At 42.4% G+C, this 27,194-nt stretch overlaps 5 protein-coding genes across 6 annotated transcripts; 2 read left to right on the top strand and 3 right to left on the bottom strand.

Annotated features, from left to right (window-relative positions):
* The first annotated feature begins 2,333 nt into the window (after nucleotides 1-2,333).
* On the top strand, nucleotides 2,334-11,119 carry MESR4 (misexpression suppressor of ras 4). Its single transcript, XM_011138938.2, has 2 exons — nucleotides 2,334-2,818; nucleotides 3,718-11,119. The coding sequence occupies exon 2, from the start codon at nucleotides 3,746-3,748 to the stop codon at nucleotides 9,479-9,481; it is 5,736 nt and encodes a 1,911-aa protein (XP_011137240.1). The 5' UTR covers nucleotides 2,334-2,818; nucleotides 3,718-3,745; the 3' UTR covers nucleotides 9,482-11,119.
* Nucleotides 11,015-16,940, bottom strand: LOC105181920 (cilia- and flagella-associated protein 251). The gene is made up of 19 exons (XM_025307498.1): nucleotides 16,149-16,940; nucleotides 16,077-16,102; nucleotides 15,785-15,997; nucleotides 15,551-15,666; nucleotides 15,278-15,398; nucleotides 15,045-15,189; nucleotides 14,730-14,968; nucleotides 14,567-14,675; nucleotides 14,209-14,426; nucleotides 13,963-14,114; nucleotides 13,534-13,745; nucleotides 13,267-13,396; nucleotides 13,110-13,199; nucleotides 12,852-12,983; nucleotides 12,678-12,769; nucleotides 12,161-12,395; nucleotides 11,761-12,034; nucleotides 11,297-11,430; nucleotides 11,015-11,172 (listed from the first exon to the last, which is right to left on the bottom strand). The coding sequence occupies exons 1-19, from the start codon at nucleotides 16,406-16,408 to the stop codon at nucleotides 11,095-11,097; spliced, it is 2,976 nt and encodes a 991-aa protein (XP_025163283.1). The 5' UTR covers nucleotides 16,409-16,940; the 3' UTR covers nucleotides 11,015-11,094.
* Nucleotides 16,941-17,118: 178 nt separating this feature from the next.
* Nucleotides 17,119-22,230, bottom strand: Trxr1 (Thioredoxin reductase 1). The gene is given in 9 exon segments (XM_025307488.1): nucleotides 17,119-17,423; nucleotides 18,019-18,377; nucleotides 18,765-18,947; nucleotides 19,032-19,246; nucleotides 19,336-19,565; nucleotides 19,652-19,782; nucleotides 19,863-20,086; nucleotides 22,018-22,147; nucleotides 22,150-22,230. Coding segments are annotated over 9 exon segments (1,644 nt in total). The 5' UTR covers nucleotides 22,192-22,230; the 3' UTR covers nucleotides 17,119-17,293.
* Nucleotides 20,635-25,549, top strand: sni (SDR family oxidoreductase sniffer). The gene is made up of 5 exons (XM_011138942.3): nucleotides 20,635-20,874; nucleotides 21,551-21,602; nucleotides 23,308-23,498; nucleotides 23,586-23,738; nucleotides 24,248-25,549. Exons 1-5 carry the CDS (start codon nucleotides 20,749-20,751, stop codon nucleotides 24,470-24,472), a joined length of 747 nt encoding a protein of 248 aa, XP_011137244.1. The 5' UTR covers nucleotides 20,635-20,748; the 3' UTR covers nucleotides 24,473-25,549.
* BCL7-like (chromatin remodeling complex subunit BCL7B-like protein) lies at nucleotides 24,205-27,141 on the bottom strand. Of its 2 annotated transcripts, none has more exons than XM_011138939.3 (5): nucleotides 26,752-27,141; nucleotides 26,151-26,226; nucleotides 25,966-26,071; nucleotides 25,696-25,896; nucleotides 24,205-24,394 (listed from the first exon to the last, which is right to left on the bottom strand). In XM_011138939.3, the coding sequence occupies exons 1-4, from the start codon at nucleotides 26,841-26,843 to the stop codon at nucleotides 25,778-25,780; spliced, it is 393 nt and encodes a 130-aa protein (XP_011137241.1). In that variant the 5' UTR covers nucleotides 26,844-27,141; the 3' UTR covers nucleotides 24,205-24,394; nucleotides 25,696-25,777. The 2 variants fall into 2 exon arrangements, with proteins under 2 accessions (XP_011137241.1, XP_011137243.1); XM_011138941.3 differs by having other exon boundaries at nucleotides 25,813-25,896.
* Nucleotides 27,142-27,194: the final 53 nt, after the last annotated feature.

The raw sequence follows: 27,194 nt of genomic DNA, 5'->3' as shown, positions 1-27,194 counted from the left end.
ACCACTTTCGCAACATGGGGTCGAGCATTGTCATGCTGCAAAATCACTTTGTCGTGTCTCTCGTTGTATTGCGGCCGTTTGTCTTTCAACGTTCGGCTCAAACGCATTAATTGTGTTCGATAACGATCGTCTGTGATTGTTTCAGTCGGTTTTAACAGCTTATAATACACTACGTCAAGCTGGTCCCACTAAATACAGAGCATGACCTTGGAGCCGTGAATATTCGGTTTGGCCGTCAACGTGGAAGCATGGCTGGGATATCCCCATGATTTTCTGCGCTTGGGGTTATCGTAATGAACCCATTTTTCGTCCCCAGTCACAATGCGATGCAGAAATCCCTTCCGTCTTTGCCTTTCAAGCAACTGTTCACAAGCAAACAAACGCCGTTCAACATCTCTCGGTTTCAACTCGTACGGCACCCAATTTCCTTACTTCTGAATCATTCCCATGTCTTTGAGGAGTTTTGAAATTGCTTGTTGAGTCACTCTCAATGATCGTGCCAATTCTTCTTGACTTTGACACGAGTCTTCATTAAGTAATGCCTCCAATTCTGCTTCGAAAACCTTCTCTCTTCCACCGCTATGTCGGTCTTCGACGTGAAAATCACCGTTCTTGAAGCGTTGAAACCACTCACGACACGTTCTTTCACTAATAGCGGCCTCACCATAAGTATTTGAGAGCATTCGATGAGCCTCAGCCGCAGATTTCTTCATATTGAAGCAGAAAATTAAAATCTCCCGCAAATGAGGAGAATTTGGCTCGTAAACTGACCTTTTCAATCGAGAATAATTTTATGATGCGGACACAAATCGACTTATGTTACTATGGGGTTATATTGACAGATGCCCAAGTTTATTGCATGACGTCTATGATCTATTTATTTCGATCACTACTTACCGCTAAAGCCATCTATAGGAAAACGGCGGAAGCAAAGTTGTACACCTAATATTATGGAACTCGTCGGAATCGATTTCGATCGGAATAATTCCGTTTCCCCTAAAAAAGATAATAGAAATCTAGTAAATAACGGAATAAATTCGGTCGGAATCGATTCCGACGAGTTCCATAATAAGTACCCTGGTGTCCGACATTCATCTGGTGTCTGATTGTTTGAATCAAAACACATTTTTTCTAATTGGATGAGCCACATTGCTCATATATCCCCTCTCCTTGTAGACTCCAATTCACGCATGCGCAGATGTTTGATTCCCTTATATAATAAATTTTGCATTACATAACTTTTGTATTACATAATTTTGTACCCTTATGTAATACTTTTTGGGGTTAATTTTGTGCTACAGTATATAAGGGAGTTAGCAGTCTAATTATACTATAGAAGTCTGTGCACAAAACATTCACCTATTTAATGCATGCAACATAACCAAACAACACCGGAGCTCCGCCATGCAGTAAAGCCTGGTCCAGAGTACCTATTATGGAACTCGTCGGAATCGATTCCGATCGAATTTATTTCATTATTTCCTAGATTTCTATTGTCTTTTCTAGGGGAAACGGAATTATTCCGATCGGAATCGATTCCGACGAGTTCCATAATAGGTACCCTGAAAAGGTTACAAACACCCAGTTGCGAGTTGCAAAGAATGGCAACTACTTGTTACAAAGTGTTATTTTCGGTCGTAAGACAGTTGCGGTTGCTAAAAGAGAATTGCCCAACTTTTAATTTCTTAGCGATGGCAACCGGCGATCGTAACTGTCTCTTACAATCGAAAATAACACTTTGTAACTAGTAGTCGCCATCCTTCGCAACTCGCAATTGGATGTTTGCAGCCTATTCTGGACCGGGCTTGAGTTAACGCCATTTATGAAAATCGGACACGACTTATGCAATCATCCAATATTTCTTATGAGAACAAAAGTGTCGCTACATATAGGGAATCCTTAGAAAACGACCTCTCCTATTGGCTATTGAGTGTGCTTTCAAACTTCTCGCGAGGAAAAAAGGCTGCAACTATTGTGTTCGTGAGTGTAGAAGATTCGTCACTAAAACTCTCTAGTAACGATCAATAATCACAGAACTTGAATCACCTAGACTCGAGACATTCAGTGCAAAAGTTACCCAATCGTCGAAATTGAAAATATTTACGATATCGAACGCGTCTTGAATCTTCCTTGTCAAGAGTTTTACCGGTCGGAGGATCATCGCGTGATATTTGGCGATCATAAGCGAAAAGATCGCCGGCGATTTTTCCGTTCGTCATTCCGTTGGTCGTCGATGAAAATCATCCTAGGAGTCGCGGTGCGACAGCTAGACGAAGAGAGTACTGCCAGCGCAACTGATATCACGCTGGACGTACGCGAATACGTCCGCGAGAGATGCCGCCGCATTGCCGTTCGAGGTTTCACGCGACGGCCCTGAGCAGACGAGAGACTGCGAGACGCTTGCATTTATACTGCTCCGTCGACGTTGGTCGCACATTCCCGCGTCAAATTCACCAGCGCAACAGTAGTTGGGACAACAACGACAGCGACAACCTCGTGATCGTCAACGTGCAACGAAACCACCGCCTGATCTCACGCTCACCGTGGCCGACTTCGTGGACTAACCTAGCGGTAGCTCTCTCTCAGGACGAGCCGCGGCGTAGTCGCTATGACAAAAGGTGGCATCACTGGGGATGTGTTGGAAGCACGGACGATGTAGCGCTCATTGATATGACGCCATTTTACTAACCTTTTCCGTGCAGCGCGCACCGCGACCAGCTCCTCTCGTAGGCGCCGAAATACTCCGTGTTCACGCATCGTTACAGTGCATGCGGCCGAAGGCGTCGCAGCTTGTGTACAGCTCTACGTTCTGCGGAAAGTAAGTGTTCGCGATTACGTCCACAAGTCGCAGACCAGAGGCACGAGCGCACGTTCGGCGGACGCGCGGGGCTCGCTCTCCTCGAGTGATCCTTGCGCGCGGCGAACGCTTCCACAGTCCAAGCACGCTCTCGCCATCGTGACATTGTTCGCGCGACTCCACCGCTTCTTCGTGCTTCGTCGTTGAACTTGGTCGAGCGGGGATCGTCGTTTTCACAGGAAAGTGTTGTCCGCGCTGTGAACATTGATATGGTCGCTCGGGTCGTCGTCGTCGGACGGACGTGTGCCTTTGTCGTCGTTCGTCGTCACGTTCGCATTTCGCCAGATCACGAAACGCTTCACAACCGTAATATCGTGCGGTTTCTGAATTCTTTCAGACGTAACAGGTGGCCGTGAGCTTGAGCTTTTTTCATGTGAAGCGCGGCTTCGAGAAATCCCGAGAATAGAAAACACTCGACGACGAAAGCACTCACCGCCACGGCGGGCTATCTACGCATCGCGCGCGCCTGCTCGCGCGTAATTGTGTTTGCGAAACCAACGGTCTCGGTATCAGTGTTTGCAACGTGTGATCTTTAGCGCGATCATGTCGGCGGCGGTGCTTCTGTTTCCGCACTGACTACGTCGTTCCTCACCGGCAAATTTTCGACCACGGTTTTCTTTCAAAATCGGCCGTCGTGTCGCGCTTAGGCTCTAACGAAATTCTTCTCTGTGTGATCAAAGTGAACATCATTCATCGTGCGTATACTTTTGTGTTCGAGTATGAAGTTATAATCCCATCAATGAATGTACCTTTGCACGAATGATTTATTTATGTAACGTATGCGCATCGTATATTTACATGCACATAATATTAGCATATGCGATGTACATGTGAGAGTAATGGTCAATACTGCATTTCAGGTAACGTACTGTAGCAGTCTGTACTATTATGGAAGATGAGGATGGGGAAAGTAGAAGTACGGATATGTGGCCTATCTTGGGAGAGCGAGTCTGTGAACCCAAATTGGGCAATTCATTGAAACATTCCAATGATGGTGAAGGTTATACGGATGGAGTCGGAGATGACAAGCAGTTGCAGGGACACTACAGTCCAGTTGTAACAAAGGATTCATCAAGTACGAGTAAGAGTACCAGTACAGGGCCAAGACTCACATTCAAGGGTTTCAAGAAGCGCTTCTTAGCCGAAGCACGGGAACTCCACAGTGCAGTGTTGAGGAACAGTGCACTAGAACAGCAACAGTTACCGCGCTCTAATGCCTCGACGAAAAGTGGTGGCAAGGAGAGGCGGGCAGAGGGAAAGCATAAGATAACCGAGTATTTGGGCCTTCAGCCTTCCTCGCGGCACAAGTGCTCCAAGTGCCACGGCTGGCTAAATTGTGGTCCTAATTCGAAGCAGAATCTCTGTGTGTGCAGTCCCAGCATGACGCCGATGCCCAGCACCTCCGAGTCGGCGTCGTTGCCACACGCTTCCAGCAACTTCAAGATCACGAGAAAGGTGTACCTTTGCGCGGCATGCGGCACATACTTTGAAAATTGGAACTTGTTTCTTCATATGAGAGACATACACAAGCGGCACATATGCCTTTTTTGCTTGGGCATGTTCGGCCAGGCGGAGAGGCTGCTGCATCACTTGTCGAAGAAGCACAATGTTCCCGACCTAGAATTCGCCTCGGAGGACGAGTTCTACAGCGTTTTCAAGGGATCGTGTTACTTGGTGTGCTGCAGCTGTGAGAGGATCTTCTCGGAGACCGACAATTTTTACAATCACTTCTGTTCACCGACCTTCAAGCAGGATGCGACTGCCGGCATGTCGGTGTGCACTCTGTGCAGGCAAACTGGCACGCACGCGAGTACCTGTAATTTCGCACTATCGTCAGACGCGGACAGAGGATCGTATACCCCGAGCACACCGGTACCGACCGCCACTGATTCGACGCGCGTGGAAGATTCGTCGCCAGCGGCTGCTGTCCCATCAGCGGAGAAAATCCTGAATCTCGGTGGCAAAGGGCTGCCGAGAAAAGCAGTGAAGAACAATAGGAGCAAACTCGGTGCGGAATTAATACAGAATTCGCACCAGCTCAAGTTAAATGCGCTGACGAGAAAGTTCGGCGCGAGGGGACGATGCAACAAGAGCCAATCGCTCTGCGAGTCCGACATGCCCAAGGAGGTCGTCAACAACCTAACCAGAGACACGGTCTCTGAAACAATAATGGAGGTATCTAGGTACACGGGCAGCTCGTCCGACGAGAACGACGAGAACGACGAACAGGCGATGAACAAAGACGTCAGTCGAGACAAGGGGTCGGACGAGAAGTCCCCGGCGCAGAATCACCAGCTCGACTGCAATGAGCCTTACGACAGCGTGACGGAGACCATCATGGAGGTATCTCGCTGCACGAGCGACACCGACGAGGAGGATACGACTCCGAGGGAGCTTCCTCCGACGTACACTCCGGACACGCGTTCGGTGCATGCGACCGAGAAGACTAATGACGACGAGATGAATATAAGCGATGGAAGCGATGCTGATTCGACGCATCAATTGGCCAACTCGAGCGCGCCTAGTCCGGTGCGCTGGGAATCCGAAGAAACTGCTGTGACGGCAGACACGAAGACGAATGTCGCTTCGTATGAGCTCGAGGCGGAGTCTGAACTTCGGCCGTACGAGAGTCCGCAAAACGCACGGAGTCAGAGTCCTGTCAATCGATCTTTATTCAGCCCTCGTCACGAGTCGCATACGTCGGAGCCGCAAGCCAAAGAGAGAGAAAGCTCGAGGGACGACTTTAGCAAGGAAGATCCAGAAAAAGAGAAGCCTGCGGCGACGAGCGTCGGCGAATCTCAGTTGTCGGTCTCGTTCAACGCCGTACCTTCTTCCGACAGGAGTCTGGTTATCAAGATCTGCACCAACAGGAACTCGCAATTCAGCGTCACCAGCTCAACTGCCGTGAGCCGGGGTTCCGAGGAGAACAATAATGCGGAGGGCTCCACTACATCAAAGGAGAAGCTCGCGAACGGCTCAGACAGGGAGAAGGACGTTGTAGGCGATGACCAAACGAACGATCTGGACGACAGCGATTCCGACAGTGACAAACTCGCGGTGGTAGACAGCAATCCGGAGGAGGATGATGAAGGTGAAGAAGGAGAAGAAGCCGAAGAGGCCGACGAAGTCGAAGACAAATGCGACGATACAATACAGATCGGTAGTCAAGAACACAGCGGAGACATCGGGAGTGGAATATTCGACGTGACGGAGACCGACGTACTGAGCGGCGACGCGACAGAGAAGCTCGACAACAACGGGACTGAGGGGACTGACGGTGCGAAAGTAACGAACGACCACGACACGAGCAACGACGACGGCATAGCGTTAGCCGGGGAAGACGCACCTTGTATGGACTTGAACGTCGACGGGACTCTGGACAGCATAGAATTGGACGAACTGCTGAAGCGCTGCATCGAGGCAGCCAGTCCGATCTGCGTGTATTGCAACCACGCGCGCTGCATAGCTGTGAACGGCAAGCAACTGGGCCTGCATATGTTGGCGGAGCACAAGTTTCAACCGCAGCATCCCGCGATAATCATCCACGCGGAGCAGTTCACCGCGCGGGTGAAGCGTTCCTTGGACGAGCTCGAACCACGTTACTTCAATCTCAACACGTACGACAGCGTGAAGGGCACATATAATGTGCCGCAGGTGAGGATGTATGAGTGTTTCCATTGCAGATTCCACTCGCCGATCCACAAGGAGCTGTATTTGCACAACCGGAAGATGCATCAGAAGACTATCCTGATTTGCATCATGTGCAAGTCGACCTTCTACAGTTACAGCGAGCTCCTATGCCACCTGTGTCCAGGCGTTTACTCGCCTAATATGAATCTTCGCTATCGATGCTGCTTATGCTCAGTGAACAGCCTGCCGTCGTCGTTCCGGCTGATGGTGCACCTGCGCAAGCAACACCACGCCTGCGACGTCTGTCTGGAGTCTACCGGCAATCAGCAGCGGCTGTCGAATCATGTGTGGAAGCACAAACTCCATCACCTGTGCTACCGCTGCGGCATCGCGTATCGCAACAAACCGGACATCACTAAGCATCTGTTCTGGAAGCACGGTACCGAGAGCGTTCTCTGTAGGAAGTGTGTGCAGAAGAAGTGGCCGTACATCTATCACTTCTGCATACCGCCCGCTGAGTTCAAGTGCGACGAATGTGAATGCAAATTCAAGCGCGCGGTCGCCCTCAAGGTACACAAGAGGCTGCACTCCACAAACCTGCCATACGGTTGCGACGAGTGCTCGGAACGTTTTATATCGCGCAAGCTCTTAGCCAAGCACCAAGCGAGTCACAGGGAGCCCGAGCCGCAAGACGTCGACGTGAACGTTACGGACGTGGATGATCGTCCGCCAACGGACAGATTGGATGAGAAATCGGACAAGGACAAAACTCAAACGGGGAACGAAGGCGCGAGCGCGGGAGCGGCGCTGGAGAGCGTCAAAGACGCGAAAGAGGCTGTGAAGAGGGTGGTAGACGTTTACGACCTGCCACCGCTCAATCTATCGTCTGAGAGTGACACGGACAATGAGGAGGAGAAGGTTAGCGCCGCGGAAAAGTCAGCGGAAAAGGAGAAAATTGCAACAGAGAACGAGAAGACCGAGAAGAGCGGGGAAACGGTCGAGGAGGTGGCTGTTGATGGCAATGCCGCGCTGGTCAACGATATTGTTGACGTAGAGCGGAACGAGGAAGAGAAGAAACAGGAGGAACGCATCATGGACGGTATATGGGACAATTTCAAGACATACGCTGCGAGTCTGGAAATGAAGGATTCCACCCAGAGCTTCGCGTTAAAGGAGAATTCGCCTGAACCGGATCCGGCGTACCTCAAGAGCATCGTCTTGGCCGATCACGATTATTGCGTCGTGTGGTCCAACAACGGGGACCAAGTGGCGACTTCCAAGGAAGACGACGGGAAGGAGGAACAGGATGACGTCAAGTCTCGCAAGAGCCCGTCGCCTGGCGGCAGCCCGAGCCACAATGCCAGCTGTGAGAGCGATGCGACCAAGCGCGCGAAGGTAAAGTCTCCCAAGAAGAAGAAGCGCAGCGGTAGCACGTCGTCCAGCGACTCGTCGAGCGACACCGATTCCAGCAGCTGTTCTTGCGGCACTAATTGCAGCTGCAGCAGCTCCTCGTCCGGCAGCTCGTCCAGTTCCAGCAGTAGCTCTGACTCCGACAGTTCGACGTCCGAGAGCTCGCCCAAGAAGCAATCCAGTCGTCGTGAACGCGGCAAGAAGGAGAAGGAAAATGCCCGGGAGAACAAATCGGACTCGGTCGAGCCGGAGAACAACAAACCGGAAGAGGTCGCAATAGAGAACGGTATCGTGACGGTGGACGACGTGGTAACGAATGAGCCGGCCTTACCGTTGATGCGGGAGTCCGACCTGGAGACCGATGAGACCGTGACGGACGAGGACTTCTACGACGAGCACCCGCAGCAGCTCGCTAATACGAAACGCAATCAACTGATGCTGTTGGCCACCGTCTCGACGTCAGTGGAGCAATGCTCCACGCAGCTGAACAACGGTGTTGCAGAAGTCACAGCAGAGAGCACGACGTTGCACAAGCCGATCACGATGGCTGTCGAGGAGCGGCCACAGCAGAAGAGGAAGACGAAGACGAAAAAACGACGAAAAGGCGAGAGAACTAATAAGCGCAACACCACCGCCGCCGCCACCACGAGTACCATGGAGTCGATTAAATTGAACATTCCTAAAGCGTACTACCAGAAGAACCCAGCTTTCGCCGCGTCCTCGCCAGCGATGTTGCCGACGTTGAATCCGAGCAGGTCTTCGACACCGAATCTACCAGTGTGTAATGATCTTCACGGTGTCGGTGGTGCCCTTAGTGGCGGTACCAGCAGCAGTACGATGGAGATGCTGCAGACACCAGTGGTAGGTGGCGTCACTGCACCGATGTATCCGAGTATGCAGAACGTAGGTGGCAACGGCTCGGAGACGGAGAACAAGAGGTCCTCTAAGAGGAAACGCGTGCCGAAGCGCTTCTACGGTGACTCGAGCGACGACGAGCCACAGGAGAAGCAGCAGGTAGCGCACAAGTGGACGCGGAAGACCGCTGAGACCGTCGTGCCGGCTTTCGCGCCACCACCGGTGCCGGTAGCTGCACCGCTCTCGATGACGACTTCCACACCAATGGCGAACCCAAAATCGATGCCGCCTTCGAGATTATCGTTTGGCGGTAAAATGACACAGCAAGCGTACAGGCCCGGTCAGATGGAAAGCCAGCAGCAGGCGTTACCGGTCACACTGGCGTCTGCTACTGAGTCCGAGGGTGCCGCGGAGACGAGTAGCGACAGCAGTGAGTCTGAGACGGAGGTGGACGATTCCGTGAGTCACAGGAGGACCTATAACGACCTGCCGCCGGCTAGCGAGACAGCACCAGCTGCTACCGAACGACCGGTCAAGATCTACTGCTATTGTCGATGTCCGTACGACGAGGTGTCGGAGATGATAGCCTGCGACGGCGAGGACTGTCGTATCGAGTGGTTCCACTTCGAGTGTGTCGGTATAATGGTGCCGCCCAAGGGCAAGTGGTACTGCCCGGACTGTCGGAGGAAGCACAATATCACACAGAACAATGACGAGTACTGCGATTGATAGTTTTGTTGGGCGCGAGCGCGCGAGCCGATGATGATGGCGTTGTTGGTGATGATGATCGTGGTCTTGGGTCTAATCACTAACCACTCTGTGTTACCAAATTCGACCGATCGGAGTTGCTCTTCGAGACATATTGCTAGCGAGTTGTTTCCCTTCTTTGTTTCCTTTCTTTCTTTCTTTCTTTTTTTTTTCTTTTTTTTTAAGCGAAGAGAGACGCTCTGTACCGTTCCATCGTTGATATTTTTCTTAAGTCTCATGCAGGAGAGAAAGAGAGAGTGTGTATGTGTGTGTGTATGCGCACGCGCGTGTATATGTATGCGGTTTGTATATATTTGTAAATATGTCCTAGAATTTTTAAGAATGAAATCAGTTTTTTGTGTACATTTCTTTGTACTTCTTGCAACACAGCGCCATGTATAAATACGTCGCGTAGGTAGATGAAATAGATAGGTAGGTAGAAGTAAATAGATCAGGTACGTGAAAGTCGTACGTGAGAGCCTAGCTTCGCGAGGGCAGGGCTGTGTTTTACGATTTGGAATATTCATCAGTACGTTACTGATTGCGATCATGATTGTTCGCGCTCGAGCAATCTCGCATATTTCTTTATCAACCTAAAAAAAAAAGGAAAACAGCACGAAAGTGTCTAATAAATCCGGTTCTACTTCCTCGAACCGCGGACACAGTCTTGTCGTTTCTTTTTTTCTTTTTTATCACTATTAAACTATTTTTATCACTATTAAACTATTCTAAATTTTTAAATCGTAGACTCGTTAAGTTTGCACCACGTTCTCTACTTGACTAGTGGTTTTCTTTAGTGAGACGTTGTTTTGGACCATCAATTTTGAACGCTTCCTTAAATCGATGTACCTTTTGAGGGGCGAATCTTTTCTTTCTTCTAGTCTGTATCTCATATTGTCGAAGATAAGATGATATTCTTTCAGCAATTGCAAACAGCCCTTTGACTAACGGACAATTCTGTGCCACATTGAAAATCCGAGCAATAGTGTAATAGTTCATAGCCGCCGTGACTAATTTTTCTTATAACGTATCAGCAATGAAAAAGTTCCAAGTAAATTGGTAAGAAGATGAGCAAATATTTGAATATTAATATCAATATCAATTATAATCAATTGATAAAACGATCTCGTATATATAGGTATATGTATGTACATGAATACGTACGAATATATCTATATGTACATTGATATCAACGCGCGGCAGTCACAAGTTACAGGAACAGCGTATTTAAAATTTAACAAATATCCATCGAGCAGTATTACGGAGACGAGGATGTAAGAAATGCGATCCGTCGTACTCTTACATCTTATTCATTCGAATTTCGTTGTACCATTCTTTATATCTTTTTACATTAATTAAAAGAATGGACAACGAACGAACACGAACGTCAACGGCATTTTCGCCCTAGCGTTTCTTCCTATCGCTTCTCTTAATCTTAATCTAAACTCCAAAGGAAAAACTCTCGAAGTTTGTTATTATTTTTATTTCTGTAAATTGCTTGCGTTCATAATGCAGCTCGTTACAACGGTACGACACAGCTATAAACGACGCCTCTTAGAGTACCGATACTACAAAGTAACTGTCACGCTGATTCCTCAATTGTCAGCCCTATAGTTTCCTCCCTCTGGCAATTCAACACCCATGATGTCCATGAAATCTTTGTAAGATATTCTCTGTATCATAACGTAAACAATACATTACTCTCGGGAAGCCTAACAACGAGTTTCCTATTTATTCTACATTTACACCCTCTATCGTGTAGTATTTTCAAATCAAATTGCGCGAGTGGTTAGTTACCGATGGAAGAAAATTAAAGTCGAATAACGTAGATCTCCGCAACGAACTCAGTGGGTCAATTTCGGTTATTTTGTCATTGAATGACGCAAGTAGTTTGAGATATGTATATGCTTCTTGGAAAGACAACGGTTCACCTGTAACAGGGAAAATAAACTGAAAATATGTTTCATTGGTTGCTACAAGCGAAGATTGAATCGTCTACTAAAATGTTTGAACTTTTGTTCTTTTAGATTGTGCGGTTTGTTCATAAGATCATTTACTTTCTTCATTAACATACAACTGAATTAAAAAAAATTAACAAATTCTATACACTGTTATACAGAATAAAGATTAAAAAGGCGTATATAAGACTAAATGTCAGTCATATTAGTTTACATCTAATGGTTTAAAGTTGGATTTGTAGCATCTTCAGTAAAGTTTATTATTAATTAAAAGTTTATTATTAATAAGTAATATACACGTACCGACAAGTTTCTGATCTTCAAAAGAAACTTTCGATGTTATTCTACCAAATAATATATCTACAAATTGCTCTCGTGTTAAAGAAGATTCCTCTACGTTGACGGAATCCTCTTCTGTGAAAGTAGAAAAAATCTCCTTCATATGGTCTATGGTGAGTCCGAATGCTGGTCGATGATTCACATAGAGTCGTACAAATTCCTCAAACGTGACTGCTTCATGGAGTTTACCGGTTTCAGCGTAATATTTGTAGCATATTTCTTTCATAATGTTCTCTATCTGGAAAGTAGATTTGTATTAGCAAACTGGCGATCAATAAAAAAATTTATTCTTATTTATCTCTTTATTATAATTACGATCTAGATTTCTGGAACATCTTGTACAACAATAACACTCAGCTCTTACCTCTTTGTTGCTGGGATAATATCCGATAGCTCGCATAAGATTTGGAATCTTCTCGACGGTCACAGTATCAGTAATAACTCTAGCAACGGTTGTATTTTCTCCTTGATGCAATATCTGAGCATAATAAAACAAATCTTTCATCTCACTCATCAGCCAACCTTTTTTCCCACCTTCAATGAGGCAATAGAAAGGCGAGATTCCTCGTCCGCCTAATTGCGCCATTGTGTTAATAGATCTGGAAAAAAATACTTTCTTAATAACATGACTCAACATTACAAGCAAGACCATGATATTAGAAAAGCGACAGATTATGCGTGACTTATTTCTATTCAATACAAGCATAAATGTTGAAACAAATAAATTTTTTCTTTATTGATAAAATCGGTTTATGAAAAATGGGGGTCATACTTTATTAGATGTAAATTATTAAAAATATAAAATATCTGGTTTTTTTGACATTCCGAAATTTAATATAGTTGTAACGCGACATTCAAACGCTTTATTAGGATATTCTTACTTGAGATTGATTTCCCACATTAAGACACACGAATCGTTATGGCCTATGGTAAACATGATTTCCTTATTGCTACTGACGGAAATATCCACTATCTGCAAGGGAAAACGGAATGTTCATAAGTGCATATGAACCATTTCGTAAAAGAGAATGTTCTATAAATCTATAATGTCTAACTTTTTGCGAATGACCGGTCATACTGTGAATCTTATAAGGATTGCCGTCCAAAGGTAGAAGCTGAAGACCGATTTCCTTATCGGTCGCAAATACCATGTAGCCTTTATCGTCCACTAGTTTGTCTGTTACGACCTATCGACGTTGCAGTGATTTCGATATAGCGTATATTGAAATAATATACTAGCTAAATAAATATCAGAACAAATTTCGATGCATCCTATATATTTGCCTCAATATATAAAGATCTGATCACGTTACTTGAAAACGTTGTACTGGTTTTCCTATTGTTGGCCCTAAGTAAGTACCACGAATCATTTTAGTAACGTCATCGAAGATCTTGTACTTATACTGCAATCACAAATATATGGCATTACGTCTTGCTTGCAAATTCCAGACGAATGAGATAGCGAATTACCTCAGAGTTTGAGATCATAAGGAAGTTTTCATTGCCACACTTGGGATACCACGCTAAACAAAGAGGAGTAGCAGAATGTTCGATTCGCTCGATGTGCAAAATTTTAAGTCCTGGTTCTGGATATGGTCCGCTGTAATCGAATCATACATATAATTCAGATTATACGAGAATAATAATCATCTTGAATAGTTAGACAAATCATTTTAAACTCTAAATCATTTAACTAAACCAATTAAATAATTGCCGTGAGCAATACGTGCAATTCACCTGTGTTCGAGATCATATTCGACAAGTTCTTGATCCTCTCCCAAGGAAAAAAACCGAGGCACTTTATAATCAGACACATGGACTGGACTAAAAAGTATATCCCTAATGGATAAATAATGTGAGTGATATTTTCCTATCAAGTTCCATGTACCATGATCGTCTGAGGAGAAGATATTATTTCTCTTAAATACCACTACTGTCTGCGCATTGTCCTGAAAAATTAATTCCTTGTTAAGTGTTTGGAAGCAATCTAGAATTTGAAAATTTTATTATGCTTCTTTGTAAAAGATACTTCAAAATATGAAAAAATAAAATTGGTAAAAATAATTCTCTCTGAAAAAGTCTTTTTTTTTTCAAGAATATGCTAATAAGTTTATCTATAATTTCCACAGAATTATTTTACAGTAATTTCCATCGAATTTTCTTTACAGCGTAAGCCATATATTCGGCACACTGCGTGAAGGTGATTTTATTAATAGCCGCCGCAGAATGTTTGTACGATATTTCATTCAATAGATCCAGGGTAATATGATGCAGAACCCAAAGTGACCCGTTTTCCAAACCGCATACCAACATATCGCCTAAAAGAGATAAATATTTTTTCACGTGATTTCTTTTTATTTTACCTCATTTTGGTAAAAACAACACCAGATCGTTGGCAAGAATTTGATTTACATCTTGGTGAGAATTTAAGAGCTGTAACGGCTTTCAGAGATTCATCATTTTGCGGGCAGGTAACATAAGCAATGTTTTCACTCATTATCTGTTTCTCGAGAATCGATTGAAGGTCTAAAGTACTTCTGAACGTCGTCAGGACGAGTTTTTCATGATTGTACAAGTACACAGTGCCCTCTGCGTCCCCCACAATGACGTAATTGCTATAGTTGAAGGTTTACTATCACATATTTTACAAAAAAATTGTGACAATTAAGAAGAGAAAGTTTAACAGAAATTCATTTCCACTTGCACATTGCATGTAAAGCATGTCATTCTTTACGAAAGATTATTACTGAATATTTTTTAATTAGTTCACTTTTCTGGATGAGTATCCAAGCTGGTTGCGGCCACAACCGAATGACGCAACACAGGATGACACTTTTGCTTAAAAATGTCTATCGATACAATTACTCCCATAAAAGAACCTGAAATGAGAAAATAAAGATATTATTGATTTACTTTTATTACACAAGTAAAACATTGCAAAATAATTGTTTTACATGCAAGGAATTTTCGGACATTAAACGGCGAGCATTGTAGAGTAGCATCCGTCGGTAAATGATTAGACTTTGCAGGTATTGAAACTTGCAAATCGGATCGAAGATCGAAGCTTATCCATCGAATAGAGTCGAGATCGCAATTTTCGTACCAATACAAAAGTTTCAATTGATAATCGTAGAAAGCGACACGACCGTCCGAATTCCCCGTAACGAGCATGCTGCAATATTAACAAAATAATTTATTGTAGTATATAAAATTTAATACACATACTTCCATCAGGTTATAAATGGTACCTCTGGTTATCGATAATAACAGTGATATTGCATTTCTGTAAATTAACAGTCTTGATATGTTTCTTTTTTTTCTTCTTTCTATAATTAGAATTATTAGCCTCGCGTTCTTCCTCGGGAGAGACATTGCCCCACACTAAAATACATCCTAGAACAATTAACGTCGAATTGTAACGTCGGACGAAAATTTTCTAAAATTAATAACAGCACTATAATTATCGAAAATTAAATGGTACCGTTTGCAGTCGCTGTGAATACTTGCTGTATCTTCGAAACATAGCAAGACCCATTAAAGATTCCAATACGTTGAAGTTTTGTCGCAATTTTCGGGCAATCGTAGCTCAAAGCATCACCGTCCTTGATTGTAAAATTCGAAAAAAAATATAGAAATAAAATATCATCGATATTGAAATAATTATCTTATCCTCAAAATTGTACGAAAATACGTTCCTTTCATTGCAACTACTGAAGGGACTTATGAAAGTATTCAATTACAAAATTTTACCAACCCAAGTTAGGAACAGAACGTGATAATCGGTCGTCAATGCAAATTGTTCCGGATATTCGTCGTTAAAAGTTACTTCCTTGACGCGTTCGGACATTGTATCAATCAACGAGACCGACGCTGGAAATTTGACATTTATTAATAATGATAAAAATGTAAGCTGTAAATGAGACAGTTAATATCGTATTTTATAATAGAGATTAACAAATGTATAAATAAGCAGGTCGAAAGGACGAACCGTTTGGTTGATCCTTGCTGTAAGTCCACAACCAGAAATACACATTCTGGCACTTTTCGCTGCCGACGGTGACGATGTACTTGGCGTTCGGACTGATACGAGCAGCCGTCATGCCTTCGCTGCCGTGCGGCTTAAATAGAGTGCAAACGGGAACTCTGCGTATTTCAACGATTGCATTAAATATTTCAAATCGGAACAATACATCAGCCGAGTCTTAAGTACGATCGGTATTGTGTGATTTTCGCAGTAATCTTTTGAGAAATATTTGCCTTTCCTCCGTATTCCAAACTACCACCACGCAATTGTCCTCGAAGTCGGCTGTCAACAACCACTTGCCATCGCGCGTAGTCGATAAGGTTTTCACTGCATTTTGCTAAATAACAAAGCAAAAACCTCTTTCATTAATACCGACAAAAAACGGCGCGGAAATAACACATTTCGCCGCAAAACTATACGTATACCGACGTGGCCTTGAAGCGGCGATACTGTCTTAGAGCTGTAATCATACATCATGACCACATGTGAGCAGGCGTATGCTAATAACGTGCGATTGTCCGTAGTGAGATTTATCATCGGCACTCCCGGATTAATCCCGAAAGACCACCGTAATTTCTGAGGAAACATAACGATTTATAATAGTGAGAACAATGTATCAGTACGTTATGTATTTTGTTCGTTCACTTACGAACGGATAAAGATCATGTTTCGCTGTTTGTTGGTATTTTTTCTTCACATCTGCATCAATATTTTCGATATCTTCCTTGGCGTCCGCATCGGGGACAGACGAAGCCGTAGTCGTACACATCGTTATTTCACGTCAAACCTGATTGTAAATTTAACGGTGAAACTGATGAAGAATTTGGACTTGCGCTCGGTCTTTGTTTTTATTTGAATATAAATGACAAGGAATCTTTTTTACCTTTTTCAAGAGTGTATGATACAGAATATAATGATTAGGGATAAGATTAGTGGATACCTGCAGAGATAAAATCGAGGTGGATTCAACGATTCCCGCTTATTGACATCAATGATAACAGAGGATGTCTGTTCTTATTCGTAGAGAAAAGCGACAGGCACATACCATAAATGTGATCTTTTTGTCTTTTAACATTTTATTATAGTATTCATTCAAATTTAACATTTTATTATAGCACGTATTAACATTCTAGCGAATAATAAATTATCACATATTGTATATATTACTAGATATTATGCGTTGTTTTTTATTATATATATTTTTGAAAAAATGTGTACAAAAAATCACTGTTAATGCGGCGTTGCTCGTTTTCTTTTTAGATCTCTTCGCTGTCCATCACGTGCAATATTAAGTGTTGTTTTTACCACTGTCGTACATATAGTGATATGAAAAGCTATCTCGTCCAGAGGGAATTGAAAGTCTACAGCTGTCGTTTGCTTTAGAATTACGAGCTGCGCTATTTCCTAATAAACAATGCGTAGACCGATGAATGTAATCGAAAAAAAGTATGACGATATTCCGCATGTATCAGTCTAACTGCAGCAGCTCTGCGGTTTCGGATCCAAACCCGAACGCTTGGTAATGAACAAGCGTGTGAACTCCTCCGCGGTAGTTGGATGAATTCCGACGGTGGACTTCAGTTTTGGGAATGTTAAACCACACCTGAGAAAGTGTTTAATTTACTTGGAAGTTCAGTAATTTCAAATCACTTGTTTGAGAATATTTTTAAATTATTTTAAATCAAAAGGATCGAATATATTAGGTGCGCAAATAAGTTTGGTGTCTTTTTTGAGGAAATTAAATATTCAAATACACGAATAATATATCAATCAACAAAATAGTCTCTATAAAAAAGAAGTCTTATATGTCACAGTATATTTCCCAAAATTATGAACAGCATTTTCGTAGCTTCATTTATTTTTTATTTTATTGAAAAATGAAAAAATACAATGTCAAATATGTTCTTTGCTGTACACCATTGTGTTTGATACTACTTTTGAAGTTATGTTGTTCGCATTACCAAGCTATATAACTCATTTTAAACTTTAAGATTGGCACTTCAAAATCCACCAAGCGACATGAAAATATCTGAATTTAAACCAGAATTATGACTCATCAAACATAGAAGCATCGAACTTATTTGCGCACTTAATACTTTACTATATTATAATACCATGAAATATTATTCTTTGAAAATACAAATACAAGTCTACATTTTGAAGCAATTAGCGCATGAAGTTGAAACTAAGACACTTACTTAACCGCAGCTGAAAATCCTTGAATCACTTCACCAGCGTTTGGTCCGACAAAGTGCATCCCGAGGACTTTCTGGTCACCGTTTCTAAGTGCAATGACTTTTACATAACAATGACTGACGTCCTTCTGCGGTACAAAGAATTCCGTTGGTTTATAATAAGCGTGATAAACCTCTATCTCTTCCTCTCCGTAATGCGCAACCGCCGCTTCCTCGCTCAATCCGACACATCCGTATTCCAGGGGACTGAACACCGTGGTCGCCACGTTCGTGTAATCCATCTGTTCGGATGAATTATCGAACAGTCTTTTCGCCAGCAGTTTACCCGCGTGTATAGCGACGGGCGTGAGTTCGGGCTTTTTCTGCAATAACCGTTGGAAAAAAAACGTTACGTTATACATATTAACACTACATCACATCGCAATTTCTCTCTCTCTCTCTCTCTCTCTCTCTCTCTCTCTCTCTCTCCTTCTCTCTCATTTTTATGATTGTATTCATATTTCGTACACTATTGTATTCCATCGTATTGCATTTCGTTACAACAGCCGACAATTGCGTGAGACTTTTTAAAGTTCTCTCGCATTCCACACTCCCCACTATCCTATCTCGGTCAGTGACGAATACGCTCAACCAATGACAATTACTACAAATGTGCGCAGTGTGCAACGCAAGGTATAAAACCAACTGAAAACGCTACAAACTACAAACTGTTAAGCTCGAGAAAAAGTTTAGAAGTCGCATCAACTTACATGAAGTATGTCGCCAACCGCGTAAATGTTCGGAACATTTGTCTGTTCGTTAGTTGCTTCGATTTTACCGCTTTCCGAATGAAGTTTTAACCCAGCGTTTTCCGGTTTCAGTTCTTCCGTGAGCGGCCGTCGGCCAATAGCGAACAAAACGGTGTCGTACACATCTTGATGAACTTCTCCATCCTAAGAGATACCAGTTATATTATACACTGATGTCATAACATTTATCGTTTATATGTTTATACAGCTGTAAATTCGCGTACGTACCTTATCAACCCAGTCCACGAGTAGACGACCGTCGTCTTGCTTCGCGACCTTCTTTGGCTTCGCCTGATAGATGAAATGCACGCCACGTTGCTGCATCTCTTCGGCGACGATGTTCGCCATTTGCTGATCGAAACCGCGCAGCACGATCGACCGCACCATTACTGTCGCATCATAGCCTAAGCCATTGAGAAAACCGGCACACTCCAGGCCGATGTCTATCTTGTTATTAAGAAAAATGCGTAAAAAACTAATTCAGTAAATATTCGGCGACAAATGATACAAGACTTTGCTCAATAAAGGATACATCCAGCACCAACAACAAGAGTCTTTCCTGGAGCATGCTCTAAACTGAAGATATCGTCACTACTTATGCCATACTCTAGAGCTCCTGGAATATCAGGATACCTAGGCCTACCACCTACTGCGAGTAATATATTTTTAGCAGTAATAATTTTCTCTTCCCCTTTCTTGGTAATTCCAGCTATTGTGTGTGCATCCTTGAAATGTCCAAGAGCATTGATGTAATCAATTTCCCTGTAATTAAGATGAACATCAAAATTATAAGCATGAATGTGTAACAAAATCAACAACTTGCGAGTAAAAAGTAGCAAATAACTCACTTTGTTCTAAGCTCAACACGAGTGACCCAGTTAACAGACTTAACATGGTTTTGTACAGCAGTTCTCAAGGCTTCCCAGTCAATTTTGATGGTCTTGGGATCTGGTAACTGCCAACCAAATGTAGCTGCTTCCTAAAGATCAAATAATACTTAAGTCATAGATACTTAAGCTATGATTTGGCAAATTGAAATAATCTACAATAGTTACATACATGAATGGCTTCACCGAGCAATGCAGCTTGATGCATTAATTTTTTTGGTATACATCCCACATTGACACAGGTGCCACCCAAACCCCAAGTGGTACCACGTGGAGAAGGACTCACATAATCCAGAACTGCTACCTTGGCTCCCAGCCCTACAGCTTCCTTAGCTGCTGCCAAGCCACCGGATCCTCCACCGATGACCAAGAGATCGTACTTGTAGCCTTGATCCGCTGAAAAGAAATCAAAATATCACTCACAATTTATAAACATAAACGAGATCCTTAAGTCAAATAATCTATAGTAGGTTAAGTCTTTCATGGTGCCATTTTTCTAACTTTCGCTATATATATATTAAAAAATCATCACAAATACAGGTCAGGTGTCAAAATTGATCAGATATCTTCGAACAGTCTTTAATATATTTCCGGTTACACTCGCATCGTTTGAATTATTTACCGCGCGCGCGGGTAAGGACATTTTTTATATAATTATTCGCAATAACCACGATAATCCACCGTTTCGGTACAATTGCATCCCGTCATCCCGGACACTCACTGCACATGCAGGCCATCGTGTTCCTGCCGTAGCCATAAACGAAGCTGCCACATCTGGTAAACAGCGGTTGACGGCCCGGTAACCCGAGCAACTTGGCGTGTGCGGTACGAAATGACACGAGCCGCGTGAACACTGCCAATGTCGCCATGGTCATCGGCAACATTCGACTCGCAATTGCAAGCACGTGACGTCAGCCGTTGGAACGCGCGGAGCGCTGCGTCGAGGACGTCACTGTCCGAGCCACGCTGTTGCACCTTCTTCTCGCGGTTTCGCGTGACTAGGACGTGATAGTGACGCGTCGAGCTCAAACTCGAGTTGAATCAAAATCAAGAACACGATGAGATCGATCCTGATAACCGGTTGCAACCGCGGCCTGGGCCTGGGCTTGGTGAAACGACTGGTCGGATCGCAGAAGCCGCCGGACAATATCTTCGCGACTTGTCGAGACGCGACCAAGGCGACGGTAAGAGGCAGAGCCGAGCCGAGCCGAGCCGATCGGCACTTCCGCGTACGCTATCATAAACGCGCATTACGCAATCCGCGCGTTTGATGAGAAAAAGTGCACTTACCGATCGGCGCCATCGCGAGTCTCTTTGCTCCTCGTATGTGTGGACGAATTTCACGATCTATCTTTCCCGCTTCGATCCTTCGTGATTACAAGTGACGAGTAATGCAACAACGCGCGTGACGTATCTGATTTCCCGTTCGTTGTCAGCACAAGCGACGATCGAATCACACTGAAAGCAACGAACGCCTCTACTCGTTGCCATGAATTTCGTCACCGCCATCTATTATACGGCCCCGTACTGCCCTCCACCTTTTCCCTTCCCACCTCTCTCTCTCTCTCTCTTTCTCTCCAGTTCCCCGCGATCGCCGTGAACACAGCCGCGTATCGGCGCCATGATCTGCGATGAGTCAGCGAGCGATCGCGCTTGATTTCGAGATGCCTCGACGATCGATTGCGCAAACCTGCCGAGCCGGGTCGGCTTCGGGACCGGTTCTCTTGCCCTTGCCCCCGGCCTCGTTAAAACATCGCCGAGATAGTAATTGCAATGACCTTCCTGCCCAGCGATGCGTTCGCGTATCACGCCCGAAATCGAGATAAACGAGAAAGAAACATGAGAGAATGATCCTTGCAGGAATTACGTGCACTCGCCGACAAGTCGTCGAACATTCACATCATCGAGATAGGTAAGTCGACAGCTTCGCGTTTTTGAAATTATGAATTTTTGAAATCTTGAAATTATGACAAACTTTTGCCATCATTCTTTTACTTTTCATTGTTCGTTCCATAAATGACTCCCTCTATAGTGAGATTTGCATTAATTTATCGTGGATAGAATGAAGATCGTAACTCGCGTCGAGTGGGCATCGATATTGCCCGTTCGTTCATATCTGTAAGTAAACCAACGAAATTCCATCATCGGTGTTAATTCTCATTTATAATATAGGTTTTCGTACCGATGTTATCAGGACGATTTTATCTGTAGATGGAAGTGTCCGAAGGTAAATGAGGAAATACAACACGAAATTCCGCTCGACGCGCTATGCAAAGATTGAGGATTTTCTTTTTATTTTCAATCAGAAGAAAACGCTCGCAGCTCACCCAGTGCTAGAGGAACATCTCTTGGTTCCTCTTGGTTCTTCGATACGTTCTCCACTTTGTTCTCCGTGTTTTCTCCGCTTTCCCGGTCGCTCGAGTCGGAATCCACAGTCTGCGGTTTCTCGCGACAAGTTTCAGGCACCACGACTTCGCTTTGTTTCCTCTGCGGGCCTTCATATCCGCGACCGCACGCCGATGATAATCGAAAGATTACACGTAAGAGACGAACAAAATTAAAGAGAACAGAATTGACGGAATACTCGGGTTTCGTGTCGTGCGCGAACGTAGTCGTGCGAACAGGCCTGTCGTAGAAAAAAGAACCGCGGTTTCATCGAATATTATGCTGATCGATATGGCACGCAGACATCTGATAACATTCGCGCTAATTTCACTGCCTGAGGAAATTCCAAAATCGTAAATTGTAAAATCTCCCATAGTATAAAATAAAAAGTAAAAGATTGATCTTCCTTCTTTACCACTGCGCGCGCTTAAAATCTCACGCTTTTCGGAACTTCGTATCACCCGGAAAGCCGGACTCACGGAAGGGATATTTCAAGGCTCGTTATGCCGAGTCACGTCGTGTGTAATCGATCAATGCAATCTGCCCGATGGATTAACGATCCGATATAAACGGGATTTTTCCCACATTCCGAAAGATAAAAGAATTCGAGCTGGAATATATCGATCCCTTTAAATCCCGTCGACTGATATTAATTACTTGGATCTTTTTCACGCTTGTCGCGATATGATATCATCGCGATTATCGCAACGTCATGTAGGATACGAGAAACCATTGTGATTTGAAATAACAATACTTTACAGACAATCTCTAGCCGCGTGTGAACGTCGATGAATGTAAATGTCAATTAAGCGAAGCATGTCACGTTGAAATAATTATCCGTAAAAAACGTAACATGTACGTTAACACTCGCATACATGATGCGAGCGGGCTAGACTTTATTATTGACGAGATGTATGGCGCGACGTAAAACAAGGCAGTCATTAAGGTCTGTTTTTTATCGCTGAACTAGTGTACACTCAGGGAACATAAAAAGAAATAGATATACATCTAGGAGTTAGTGAAAGTGAGAGAAGAAGAAAATAAGTGCAAGTTAGTGCAGCCAGTTCAACAATGGAAAACAAACCTAGTCTCTCTTGAGGTCACAACTTATGACTGATGAAATTTGAATAAATCAGCAGTACGAGTTTTGCGAGTTCATAAGCATCATGTTCTCGCGAACAACACTCCCAATATCGATCGTTCTCGTGCGATTTAAATGCTCCTTCTTCCAGATTTAACGGACACGGACGGCTACACAAAAATCGTGGATGCAGTCAGTGAAAAAGTCAAAGGCGCCGGTCTCAACGTTCTCTTCAACAACGCCGGTATCTCCAGCAAATTTACACGTCTCGGCCTCGTGAAGAAGCAGCAAATCACAGATGCTTTTCTGGTAAACACTGTGGCGCCTATCTTACTTACAAAGGTACGCCTATGGTTGCTTCAGCGTGCGGAATATTTTCAGACTAAACTTCTCAATCTTAACATAAGCGCGTGTAATGACTGATTCAAGGCTTTGCTACCACTATTGAAGACGGCCGCGAAAAATGCTGAGGATAAGATAAAGCTGAGCGTTAACAGAGCAGCGGTCATTAATATGACATCTATCCTGGGCAGTATTGCAGAAAACACAGACGGTGGTTTTTATCCTTACAGGTGTAGCAAGGTAAAATCTCTACCTCTAATCCAATATAATCCGATATATTCATATCGTATACGTAAATATCGGTTGATAGATGGATGTGAAATCAATAGAAAATTTGGAACTTTATAGTGCAAAAATACTAGCGTTTATATGATGTAAATATTGAGACGAAAGGAAACCCAATTTTTCATGATTATGCTAAAGTAGGAACAACAGATTAATTTCTTATTTGATCGAAGTTCAAGATGTGCTAATCGAAATGTTGAACTTGCGTTATTAGTATATTTCATAATGTACAATTTATTCGAATTGATCAGAATCTATATCATTGACTCTTGTAATTTTGCAAAATTGGGCTTCGTCAATATGAATAGCAATACATTGTCGGATTTATATTGTATACATATTGTATACATTATATTGTATACATTATATTGTATACATTATATTGTATACATATTGTAAGCGTTATGTTTATAATACAAACTTCTCAAAGTAAATATTTTATGTAATTTCATTTGGAATCACAGGCCGCACTTAACGCAGCAACCAAGTCAATGAGCATCGATCTAAAAGCCGACGGAATCTTGGTAACGTGTTTACATCCAGGATGGGTGCGCACGGACTTGGGCGGTAACAATGCTCCGATGGAGGTCGAAACTAGCGTCGATTGCATTCTGGAAACGTTGAACTCGTTAACGGAAAAACATACCGGTTGTTTCATACAGTATGACGGGAAAATATTGCCTTGGTAGAGGATCGAACAAAGTAAAGTTGTGTCCATTCTTTTTATATATGTATATAATAAATGCCTATATATGAGACAAGCGAAATACATAGCATATATATATTTTGCTTGTCATTCCTAAATATCAATGTAAATAATTTAAATTAGTTCTAGATATACATTATATGATTTTATAAAAAGCGCGAGTTTTCAATAAAGTATTGCGATCGAGTTTTGATCGAACGTCCTATACTTAATAATTTGAAAGTAAGTCTTCTTAAGAAATTAAACAAATAATATTTACGAATCACTTGCATTTTATGCGTTTTAAAAGTAATGTTCGACGAAAGTTAATGAGAAGAGAAGATTTTTTATACAAAGGCTGAACAAGCAACATCGCATCTCTTCTCGCAAACGACGTACAATACGCACTATTCAGTAAGTCATTCAACTATTTTATTCACATGAATCAAGCTTCTTTTGTACATGTCACGGTGCTATAATGTAACGCAAAGGAATGCAAGTTCTCCTATAGTATCAATAGACGAAAGAAATTATATATCTGAGATATGTACAATGATTTTTAACGACTAATCGAAAGCATGAACATATTTATATGTACGTCTATCTATTTACGTGTGTACCTTCAATGATTGACTTCCAACTTATAGCAGAAATAATTATATAAAGTATTCAAGTATTTCGCGAGACAAATTGTTCGCGACATAATGTTGGAACGAGAGAAACAGTTTTTCCAAAGAGAACATAATACTGCCAACGATGCTACAATTGTCGCGAATGTACAATCCGCTTCTTATGTTTTGAATATTCTCAACATTTGCCTGTCGAGTGCCATTTCTCGACTTTCATGATTTCACTAGAACAGTCTGATAAGATATATAAAGTGTCGATATTTAATAAACGGATTGGGCGTTCGCCGGATTTTATTCTATCCAATTAGTGGATCATTGTTTCTAGTTTCTAAATTCAATGTGGCAATTTATAATATATAAATTCATATATAAAAAAAATATAAACTCCATTTTACATAATTTAAAATGTTCCATAAAAGTGATGCTATTCAGTTACATATGAATGCATATATAATATATATTATATATTTTATATAATATATATTATATGTTGGATATTATTTCTACAAATATATCTCATTAAATTTAGATGAAACAAAAAAGATTGTATTTCTTGCGATTCATCCATACGGAGAGGTATGATTTAAGAAAAAGTTACCAAGTGCAAATTCACAAAAGAAATAGCAATTCCTAAATGTGTCGATCTTCATACAATAGCGATGTCAGTATTAGATTGAACATTAGTCAGTCTTCAATCTCTTAGGTGTAGGCTCACTATTTTGTGAATTTGAGTCTTCTGAAAATCCCAAATGGGCAGAGAAGTCTGTCAACCCTTGAGAATCACTGACAGTGGAGAAACCTATACATATCAAAAGGTGTTTAGTTTAGTTCTAGAGACATTAATATAAATTATCAAAATTAAACTCACATGTATTGGAATCCTCAGTTAGACCAAAGTTAGAATTTGAAGAATCTATTCCTCCTTTTCTTGATAAACCATTTTCTTTATCAGAAACTGTCTTTCCTTTTTTCTTCTACAAAGTAAAACTATTCTTAATTTGTGTATTTATTTGCATTGTTAATTGTAAAGATTGATTTTCTTATATTAAATACCTGATCAAGTGTTGAGATTGGAACCCATTTGTAAATTTTCATAGTTGTTTCTCCTATAGTAACCCATTTTTTTTCCCTATTACAGTATTTACATACATGTAATAAGATTACCATTAGTTTCTTTGGTTGTATTAATTTGTATTTTAATATATATATATATATGCATAGAATTATGCAATATATTTCATATATACTTTAGAGAAAGTTAAACCAAATATCTCTTCAATATGTTTAGAGCTTTGCAACAAAGTAAAAGTTACTAAAATAGAAAATATTGTTAGAAACTTCACAATGCTGTCATTGTTATCAGAGCTTCTATGAAAATTAAATGTGTTCTTTTTTCTATCGATCAAATAGTTTTATAATACTTAATACAATCTCTTATTTCCAGAAACAAAAATTTCAACTTGAAACATAGGTACTGATGCAACGTTGCTCTTCACAATTTTTATGGAAAGCTTGACACAATTAATAAGAGCAAAAGCACATGAGCTTTATTTTCTCCTTGCGATTTTCATTCTTTGTGGGCACAAGAAATAATAAACGCAAGATTTAATGGCTCAACCGATGAACAGTCGAATCGTTGCTTTGGGAAACTTACCAGTGACGAACTTTATCAACTACTTGCATAACTCGTTTAATATCATCCTTGGCACGACTACGAGTCTCTGCGCGCACTGACCGCGACATCATATTATTGTTCTCGCCCGATTAAATCACCGTTAATCGATTATTGCACCAGTCACCGCACCAAAAACACCGGGACATTCGTAGAACGCGAGCAGTGGAGAGGTTAAGAAAGTGACAGGGGGATACGGATCCCGGATCCCTCATACCGCTCGTATATACACTGACACAATGACATCGTGATCTCGCACGTTTGTATAAATGACCCGACTGATCTTTTACTTTTTTACCGAATAAATTATTTTCTCAATGTCTTCAAGTCACGTTCAATTGACATCTAAGTCAATTATCCTTAACTTGTTATTTCATGCAATTGTATATCATTATTATCAAGTTTATTTGACTTTCTATTCGGAG

This window comes from Harpegnathos saltator, unplaced genomic scaffold, assembly GCF_003227715.2.
Source record: "Harpegnathos saltator strain DR-91 unplaced genomic scaffold, Hsal_v8.6 scaffold89, whole genome shotgun sequence".
NCBI lineage: Eukaryota > Metazoa > Arthropoda > Insecta > Hymenoptera > Formicidae > Harpegnathos > Harpegnathos saltator.
This window is presented reverse-complemented; position numbering and strand designations above follow the sequence as displayed.

What these genes read in the sequence shown, in the direction of transcription:
- MESR4 (XM_011138938.2), top strand. Translation starts at nt 3,746, where the DNA reads ATGGAAGATGAGGATGGGGAAAGTAGAAGTACGGATATGTGGCCTATC.
- BCL7-like (XM_011138939.3), bottom strand. Translation starts at nt 26,843, where the DNA reads ATGATGTCGCGGTCAGTGCGCGCAGAGACTCGTAGTCGTGCCAAGGAT. An exon ending in GTTGATAAAGTTCGTCACTG is followed by an intron (nt 26,227 to 26,751) that starts GTAAGTTTCCCA and finishes ATACTGTAATAG; the next exon opens with GGAAAAAAAATGGGTTACTA. An exon ending in AACTGAGGATTCCAATACAT is followed by an intron (nt 25,897 to 25,965) that starts GTGAGTTTAATT and finishes TGATATGTATAG; the next exon opens with GTTTCTCCACTGTCAGTGAT.
- LOC105181920 (XM_025307498.1), bottom strand. Translation starts at nt 16,408, where the DNA reads ATGTTTCCTCAGAAATTACGGTGGTCTTTCGGGATTAATCCGGGAGTG. An exon ending in TTGTTATTTAGCAAAATGCA is followed by an intron (nt 16,103 to 16,148) that starts GTGAAAACCTTA and finishes GGTTGTTGACAG; the next exon opens with CCGACTTCGAGGACAATTGC. An exon ending in TCTTAAATTCTCACCAAGAT is followed by an intron (nt 14,115 to 14,208) that starts GTAAATCAAATT and finishes TATCTCTTTTAG; the next exon opens with GCGATATGTTGGTATGCGGT.
- sni (XM_011138942.3), top strand. Translation starts at nt 20,749, where the DNA reads ATGAGATCGATCCTGATAACCGGTTGCAACCGCGGCCTGGGCCTGGGC. An exon ending in GAGACGCGACCAAGGCGACG is followed by an intron (nt 20,875 to 21,550) that starts GTAAGAGGCAGA and finishes TGATCCTTGCAG; the next exon opens with GAATTACGTGCACTCGCCGA. An exon ending in ATCCTTACAGGTGTAGCAAG is followed by an intron (nt 23,739 to 24,247) that starts GTAAAATCTCTA and finishes TTGGAATCACAG; the next exon opens with GCCGCACTTAACGCAGCAAC.